The sequence below is a fragment of the Acanthisitta chloris genome, unplaced genomic scaffold (assembly GCF_000695815.1).
Source record: "Acanthisitta chloris isolate BGI_N310 unplaced genomic scaffold, ASM69581v1 scaffold26282, whole genome shotgun sequence".
NCBI lineage: Eukaryota > Metazoa > Chordata > Aves > Passeriformes > Acanthisittidae > Acanthisitta > Acanthisitta chloris.
In genome coordinates this window covers 14,275-23,618 of record NW_008661553.1, presented here as the reverse complement: position 1 = coordinate 23,618, position 9,344 = coordinate 14,275, and the positions used below count along the sequence as shown (strand labels likewise).

Sequence of the window (9,344 nt, the reverse complement as noted above, 5' to 3'; positions counted from 1 at the left end):
CTTGAACACTGCCAGGGTTGGGGCAGCCACCACATCCCTGGGAAACCTGTTCCAATGTCTCACCACCCTCACAGGAAAAACTTTTCTCCTCACATCCAACCTAGACTTCCCCTCCTTCAGTTTAACCCATTACACCTTGTCCTGTCATTGCAGCTCCTAACACAGAGTCTCTCTTCAGCTCCTTGTAGGTCCTTCAGATATTGAAAAGTTGCTCTGAGGTCTCCACACAGTCTTCTCTTCTCCAGGCTGAACAGCCTCAACTCCCTCAGCCTGTCCTCACAGGGGAGATACTCCAGCTTTCTTGTCAACTTTGTGACCTCCTCTGGACTTGCTCCAACAGTTCCATGTCCTTCTTATGTTGAGGACACCAGAATTGCACCAGGACTTAAAATACTTCCTTTTTTTCAAGCAAAGTGTTGCAGTGTTGAATTAATTAGTTTAAAGTATACTTCAGAATCTTTTGAGGGAAGACAGTGTTAGACCTAGGTCATTGTATTGCAGTGAGGACATTGAAGATGGGCCTTTACTGAGCTTTTATAGCTAGACAAAAGATGATAGCCAGGTATTGCATAAGTTAATTCAGTCTAGTAAATCAGATTCCCTTTGATAATGCTGAAAATCTTTATCATCTTTACGTGCTGTATTGTAGTCTTTAACATGTGCTGTTCATGGTTGAACAGCTGATTTCTAGTGAGTTAGCCTTGACAACAACACAGTGGGACGTGACATGTTTATTTCTTAGTGTGTATCAGCTCAGAGGAACTGAATTAGTATTTCTCAAGCCTCAAATATTTGAATTCCCATGTTGCAGGTCATTAAGCCATGAGACTGTAGCAAATCAGGTGCAGAACGAGCTGGCACTTGGAATGAAGTCATATTTAATCTGAAGTTTAGGCCATACATTTATTCCATATTTGATTTTTAATCAGTTGGAATAAAAACCAGGGGAGTCAACGGCATCTGCACATTCAGATTTCAAAGTGCCTCCTCCGGTGCAGCAGTTTTGGTGCAGGAAATGTACAACCTTCAGTTAACAGGAATGCTGTTCCCACTCCAAATGTCGCTGTTCCTCTCCTCCCAGCTAAAAATAGGTAGAGGACAAATACTTGCCCGCTTTTCTATTCCAGATTTTGTTACTAGGAATCTCTTCTTGTGTTAAACTAAAACTTCCTTATGTTTTGAAATAGAAACTCCATATGTTTTGAAATAGTATTTGTTCTCTGCTATTTGTACTTGTGGGTTTCTTCTTTAGTGTTGAGATGCTGTGCCCACGTAGAGAAGGAGAGAAGTGGTGTTTACAGTACTTCTCATGTCTTCCCTACATCGATTGCACAATGATTTCTTGTACTGTGTGAAAAGTCTCTGCCAAGAAAGAGGATTTTACAAACCCTGGAGAGTTTATACTCCCAGGCTTTGTCATCACCTCGAAACTCCCCTAGCTGAAATCTTAATTCCTGGTGGACAAGTTCACGTCTCTACAACTTTTAGGACAGTTCTCCCTGCTACTTCAGGTCTATCTTAGATTGCAAATACCAATCTGCATTGTCACACATCTCTATAGTCACAGATTGCCACTATTTGTGGACCATCTGTTCGGGTCTGTATGAGAAGAGTGGATCTAGGAGTCTCCATAGTAAGATGGTCTGCTAGAGACACTTTGGAGAGGTACCTTTCTAGTCCCACCATGCATTCCTTCTATTTCTATCTGTCTTTTTGCCACTTAGAGAGGATGGAGAGATAGAGAAGCATCCTGTAAGGAGACTTCAGGGAGTTGCCTGTAGAGGTGGGCAAAGGCCACCTGCTAATGACAGAGACTGTTTTGAGAGGAGTTCTAACAAGATGGTTTGAGGCACTAAGCAGCTCAAGAAAACTGGCTCTGGCAGGTCCATCTGGGTGTTTGGCCTGAAACTTGGAGGAGCAGTAAGCTCAGGTCAAATGTATAGTGAATATCCGTTTGAATGCTGAGCAGAGTCTTTCCCTCCCAGGAGAAGGAAAACATCTGGAGACTTGTCTGGAAGCCTGAAAAATCCACTGGCTAGAGAACAGGGTAGGTGTAGAAGAGGAACATGAAGAATGCTCACTATGCTGTTGAGACAGAGGTTATCCAAGAGCTTGGGCCAAGGGAATACAAGTATTGCCAGTAAATACTGTTTTCCAAGGGAGTTTCCAATGACTGTACTCCAGTGACTGTACTCCCAGAGCATCTGGGGAGAGTGAATATAGAGGCATATGACTCTGATTATTAAACTGGTTTTAGTTTCACAAGATGAAGCTAGTATGAAGAGCAAATGTGTGCCCAGGGACTAGTGACTGTTTTCAAAATCAGATTAGTATTAGTCAACAGGCAAACGCAGAAGTGTATTTGTTCACGTAAGAGTTGTTGCAATGTCTTAGGCAAATAGCACCTATTTTGAATGGGGTTTTTTTCCCTTTCTTTCAACTTGGAAAAATGAGAAACTTTACAAAAAACAACTTCCAGTGTGCTGGGGATTGATGCTTTGAGGTGTATCTTTCCTGTGACCATATCTTCTCGTGGGTTTCATCACATGTTCATTTACCAGGTGGCACAAGGAGGATTTCCTATCCCTTCCCTCCTGCAGCCGTTTTGTTTTGTTTTGTTCTTACAGCTACAAAAGCTCGTGGTGACAATGTGGTAATGTCTCCTGCTTTCTTTCCATTACCCTTGCCAGTATCGCGGGGTCAGGTTTGCAAGACAATGGAGTTCAAAGCCAAACCATTATCACTCCTGTCCTTGGGGTCACGTTACCTGTTTGACTGCCTACGGTGGCACAGGGGTGGTCTCAGTTTCTTTCAAACCTCTTTGTCTTTCAATGAGGCTTGTTAGCGTTCTTGAGTGAGATGTTACTGGACGAACTGCCGATGCTGACAGTTGCTTTAGCAAGAAAATCCAGTCAGTCAAATCTCTGTGTGTACTATTTGTACTTTATCAGTAATGGTCTGGGGGTTGGGGGGGAATGAGACAAAATAATCACTGGTAATTGGAAATAGGTTTTTCACGTTTGTTTTTCTTGGCTGCCTATTTCTCTTCTTAAAACATATTTGATATGTTGCAAATTTAATGGAACCTGGAGATTATGATGAGCACCTTTGTTATTCTTGTCGGGCACATGAATACCTAAGTGACTTTATTTACATGTAATTCTGCATGTGAACTGCTGGCTGCACGCTGATTTACAGTAAATAAAGGCAAATGGGGTCACTGAGTTGTGTTTTATACCTCACAGTGGTACTGTTCTTGCATGGTTTTTATCTTGCATGACAATGGAATATGTTTGTATTAGTCTACGTATAACATGTCCCGTGGTTTATGCATGCTGCACTAATCTCTGTGTTAAATCTGTCCCCTCTTTATTCAGAGCATGCTGTCTCGGTCCTTTAATTCCAATTATGCTGCAGTTAGCAGCTTTCACTATGGCAGCTCTAGGGATCTGCATGGCAGCCAGGGTAGTGTTGCCTTGAGTGTGGCAGACGGAAGAGGTTCTGGTGTGCACATTGTTCGAGTGAGTACCTACAGGAGGTTATTGCAATGCATAGAGGGGGAGAGAATAAACTGTCAGAGGGGTCCTTAAGCTGGTGGAGTTATCCTTTTACCTATGCACAATGCTTTAATGAAAGTAATGTCATTTATGTGTGTAATTTGGTTTTTAGGCGTTAAATACTTCGCCTTCACTTCATGAGCCTTAAACTTGTCACAAGGCTTTTCAGTTTAATGTCATGAAGTTGAGTTTTCTAAGGGGCTTTTGTAGATGGTTGAACATAGGTAAAACTGGTTTCATTGTACCTATGTGAACAAGAGATTACCATTCTGAATTTAACCCAGGTTGGTAAAGGTTTGAATAAAATCTTACTATGCCTTTTCCTCTCCCAAAACAAATTCTGGTGATGTAAATTGCACTGTAAGGTCCTATGGGCATTCCAGAAAATTATTAGTTTATAAGGAAACGTGAGGAGACGAGTTTTTAACTTTTAGCACCCTGAGTGTTGCTCTGAGTATCCATAGTGAGCAGGATAAAGTCAACAGAAGACTCTGTTAAATCATAAAATCATAAAGAATCTGTTGAATCAAAAAACGTAAAGAGTTTGTCCCTGTGTTAGCATCTGTTGACTTCTCTGACCAGTTTGCTGGTGATGAAAGACACCTCTGCAGCTGTGAGTTTTTGTAATATCCATCAATATTTTATGGGTTTAATGGTGTCTTGTCTAGTAAGATTTTTGACAAAAACAATGTGCTTAATTAATCAAGAATAATAAATAATGATAAAGCCCTTAAAATGTTTTATCCTGGGCTGCTTACGAGAACTGTTTTGTTTGAATTGCATGAAGACATTTGTCTTTACTGCTCCATTCTGTTTGAAGCATCCCCAGGCTGCTACTCCAGGAGACCAATGCCAGGATGAAGTATTCCTTTCAGGACAGCAGAGTTACTCATCTGCCACACTCAGCCTCAAAGATGTTCCTCCAGACAGCATGAAGAAAATGGCTGTGCAGGTAATTATCTGCATGTCACCAGGGACAGGATACATTGGCTGTTACCTGTGAAGATGCATTTTTTTTATTGGTAGCAGAAAGATACGTTGGGATAGCAGTTGGAGCTTAGCCTTCTTTCAGATGTCATACCCAGAGGTCAGAGGTGGCACAAGTGGGGAGACAAAACTCTGTGGAGGGAGATAGATGGTTCTTTAGAAGGTCTAACCAGCTGCAGATTGTTTTACTGAATCACCTGCCACATTCCAATTTCCACTTGCAAGTCCTTGTTTGGCTGCAAGTTTCTTCTTTCAAAGAACCTACTTAAGAAAAATAAGAACTGACTTGAAATCTGTTGTGATGAAGTTGTGATGTTAAACCAGAATTCGTAGGAGATGTTCTGCATTCGTCTCTCAGCACCATCAATGGAGACAGGACTTACTGCAGTAAAACAAAGTGGGTGGTTGTAATTGTTGTGATGCAGCAATTAATTTTATCTTTATAACCTCAGTAGTTGCAGTCACATTTGGGCAGACATTGGATGTTGGGAATTTGCACAGCTGTGGACACATTTTGCCTGTGTAAACTCTACATCTGGCAGTGCAACAGGAAACAGTTTTCCTGTCATTTTTTTTCCCCACAAAAGGCAGTGGGAAAATGTGTAAATTAAATACACCTGATGTGTAAATAAGCTAAGAAATGTATTATGAACCCACATTGTCATTTCTCAGAATCAGTTTGGCACAAACTTGTCACAACAGAACATTCTGATGTGTGTCCAGCTTACATGACATGGTTAAAGGTTGACATTTGCACACTTACAATACTGGGAGAGGAGTATTTTAATGTCCTTGTGTCCTGTAACCAATGGAATAATGGTGGCAGGTAGTGTAACCCAAGCCTGTAGCAGTTTTGGAATGTGGGACTCATGGTCTCATCCATCACAGTTAGTCACTCCCTCACCTGTGTGAGGCATATGGGTGAGGAGGGAAGAGGTTGCTCCTCCCAGCACAGAGCTGCGCAGTGACTGAGGCCTCAGCAAGAAATGCTGTCACCTCCAGCATCATTCCTGGTGATGTGGTTTGAATGCACTGTGTCTCTGGAGAGTTATGTACCTTCTACTCCTGGTCATCACTGTACCTGTCAAGTCAGTGATGTGTGTTAACAAAATCACATTTGTTGGAAACACCATTGCAGTTTTGATTATTAAACTCTTGAGCTTGGCTGTGACCTTGCTCAGAAGGTTTCCTTGTGAAGAGGTCACCACAAGAGGATTGGAGAGCTGTAGTTTGTCTGCTAGCTGTGGAGGGGTTATTTTTGTGTGACCTACTGGAAATTGTAACAACATCTCCGAACTTTATGCAAGAAAAGTGCAAGCTCTAAGGATATCAGCCAAGTGTCAGTTGCACTGCCAGAAAAGTAATGTTTGGGAGAGCTCAGTGAAACAAATGCTAAAAGCAAAGGCTGTCAAGTCTGTTCTAGTAGATTAGCACTCACACTGAGTTTTTGTTTTTCACATTTGTTCTCAGTAGGTCAGAGCCGATAACTATAAAGAAAATGGAGTACAATTGTACATGATCCAGAACAGTAGTTTCAATAGCATTCCTGAAAATTAAAAGCAGTCAAGTATGAGAAGTACTGAAATGATGGAGGAGTTGAGAATTGCTGCTTATGAAATATATAATGACTCTGAATGTTCATGTTTTACTCAGATACCTTTGACAAATGGACAAATGTGCCAACCTCAGAGACTTCAGGCAAACTACAGCCAAGTCCATCATCTCCCTCCTCAGTCCTCAGTAGCAAGACATCCATCTAGAGAGCAGTTAATTGATTATCTGATGTTGAAAGTTGCCCACCAACCTCCCTACCCCCAGTCCCAGTGTTCTCCCAGACAAAGCCATGAGCTGGCAAAGCAAGAGGTAAGAATAAAATCTCACTTGACAATATGACATCTGTCAGTGGCAGTGAATTGTTAGATTGTCTTCATTTATTATCATTTCTCTGTGGATGGTGACAGCAATCATGTAGGGATTTTTCTCCAGCAGAAGAAATTGCTATCTCAGTGCATTCTGCTCCTCAAATCACAGATTCCTTCCAGTTTGGAGCTCTTTTTACTTCTCATGTGAACATTTTAAGAGACAAATATGGTAGATTTTTAACAGAATGTACCAGATACTAAAACTTGCATCTTTTTGCTGAGCTAGAAATTTAGTTCTCAACTACATTCATTGTTCAGCAGCTCATTATTTAGCTAGTAACTGAAAAAACCACAAAGTAGCAGTACAATATAGAGTACTTTGCAGCTAGAATGGTTCAAAAAGCTGCAACTGTAGAAATGTGCATCCGTAAACAAAAAGGAAATACTGAGAACTACATTTTCATTCAGTGCTAGGATGAGAATGTCAGTGTCTTGTGTAAAATATGTTTTCTGGTCAACTCTTCTAGCAAGAGAAGGAGGACACATTTTTGGGTATGTAGAACAGAGAGAACGCGGGAATGAAAAAGTAGGATTTTTGAGAAATCCTGGCAGTCAGGTGAAGTCCCTAAGGACTGGAAAAAGGGAAACATAACCCTCATTTTAAAAAAGGGCAAAGCAGAAGATTCAGGGAGCTATCAACCAGGGAGTCTCACCTCTGTGCCTGGTGAGATCATGGAGCAGATTCTCCTGGAAGCTGTGCTTAGGCACGTGGAAAGCAAAGAGGAGATCAGTGATAACCACCATGACTTTACCAGGGGCAAGTCAAGTCTGATGAATCTTGTGGCCTTCTGTGATGGGGCCACAGAATTTGTGGATAGGGGCAGAGCAACTGATGTAATCTACCTGGACTTATGCAAAGTACCTGACAGTGTCCCACACAAAATCCTAAACTGGAGAGAGATGGATTTAATGGGCGGAGCACTTGGGGGATAAAGAACTGGCTGGATGGTCACACAGAGAGAGTTGTGGTCAGTGGCTCATTATCCACGTGGAGCCAGTGAGGAGTGGTGTCACTCAGGGGTCAGTGCTGGGGCTGACGTCTTTGTCAGCGACATGGACAGTGGGATTGAGTGCACCCTCAGCAAGTTCAGTGACCACACCAAGTGTGTGGGGCAGTCACAGCTGGAGGGAAGGGATGTCATCCAGAGGGACCTTGACAGGCTGGAGAGGTGGAACAACGCAGACGTCATGAGATGATCCTTAAGGTGGATTCCAACCCTTAAAATGCTATGATTTTTAAAACTCATCTGGAGGTATCAAAGAAAGAGGAGGAACAGGTTCTTTGACAGGAGCAGCTATAGGTGCTGTGGGCATTGAAGTAATTCACATAACATCGAGATATCCCTGAATTTAAAGGCCATGTGAACTGTGGCTATGTAACAGCAGTACTAGGGTAAAACCTAGGGACAATGAGACGTGATGCTGTTATATATATCTTGTCCTGCATTAGTATTGTGAGGTATAATACTTTCTTGAAATACTGTATTTATTTATTTGTTACTTTTTAAAGCTTTTGTAAATAGCTTTTGTGAAGCTGTTAGCTGAATTCCTCAGTAGTAATTTCAGGACAGCAGCTTTGAATGCAGATTTTCATCCTGTTCATCTAACTTCGGTTGTTCCTCTTCAGATTCGAGTGAGAATTGACAAGGATCCAGAACTTGGATTTAGTATATCAGGAGGAGTTGGTGGTAGAGGGAATCCATTCAGACCAGAGGATGATGTGAGTATTTTACACTAATGCTTCTTCAAGGTATGCTGATTTGTAATGTTCCTCATGTTTAACAAAGGGAGAAAAGGAGGTATCTATTTCCCAAACCACTGAACTCCAGGATTGGCAGGGAGAAAACTGGGGACAAATGGTGTGTAAAATCAAGGTTGTAGGTGACTACAGTGGTCACTTGACAACAGAGAGGATTATTTTGGCTGAGTGGCTCTTGCACAGTTCGAGTTACCAGTTAGCAGATTTGAGATGGTGAATTATGGAGTGTACAATTAGGAATCCTCTTTAAAAAGAGACCATGATTTAGCCTACAGCCTTATTTCTGGTGGTTGGTAATTCATCTTGACACATACATCTGCCAGATTAAACCGAGGCAGATCAGAATTTGCCCTTCAGTACTCCAGTTCTCCTGGATTTAACGTCAGAAGCAGAAGGCAGTCTCAAAAAATCAACAGTCCTGTGGAATAACATTGCATTATCTCATTCTTAGGATGGAATATTGAAAAAACTGTTTTGAATTGCATCTGTTTGATGATAGTCATAAATCAGTTGTCAAAAATATTTCCCCCCTTCTGTTTTTCAAGGGTATATTTGTAACCAGAGTGCAGCCAGATGGACCAGCATCTAAGCTGTTGCAGCCCGGGGATAAAATAATTCAGGTAGTGTAATCACCTGATTAACTCTCTTGTGTAACACACTAGTTCTTGTTTAGTTTGCACCTCACAGTAGAATGTTTAATTTTTAGATAGATTACCAGTGTCTTTTCCTGATTTGCTCTTATGTTCTCGGATGATGCTTTTAGTTTTCTTCCCCCTAGCACCAGGATAGGTGACACAGACTGAACACAGTGGATCATTTTTTCAAATTCTGAACATTTTTCTCATTCTAAGGACAAAGAATAAAGACAAAAGATGTAATCCAAAAGCAACATGAGCTTTCATTAGGCTTTGCTGTCACTCAGTGGTCACTCCCACGGAGGGTTCTGAACAGGGTGTTGGTGCACACCAGCAGTTGCCCTCACAGCTCTGCACTGCTGCACCTTGCTGTGAGGTCCCTCTGCGTGCTGCAGCTCTGACAGCCTCTGCTGCCTCTCCCCCACTGCCAGGCTGGAGGTGAGGAGTGTGGCAGGAACGGCCTGTGGGCCGCCGCGCCCAACAA

General features: G+C 42.0%; 1 protein-coding gene across 1 annotated transcript in view; it reads left to right on the top strand.

Annotated features, from left to right (window-relative positions):
- Nucleotides 1–9,344, top strand: part of ERBB2IP (erbb2 interacting protein) — a gene marked incomplete at its 5' end in the record, with an annotated part of 35,863 nt that overhangs the window by 23,670 nt on the left and 2,849 nt on the right. Inside the window, 5 exons of the mRNA XM_009070279.1 lie at nucleotides 3,378–3,521; nucleotides 4,378–4,503; nucleotides 6,198–6,407; nucleotides 8,094–8,186; nucleotides 8,771–8,845. Coding sequence (XP_009068527.1) covers nucleotides 3,378–3,521; nucleotides 4,378–4,503; nucleotides 6,198–6,407; nucleotides 8,094–8,186; nucleotides 8,771–8,845 — 648 coding nt within the window. The remainder of the gene's footprint in view (nucleotides 1–3,377; nucleotides 3,522–4,377; nucleotides 4,504–6,197; nucleotides 6,408–8,093; nucleotides 8,187–8,770; nucleotides 8,846–9,344) is intronic.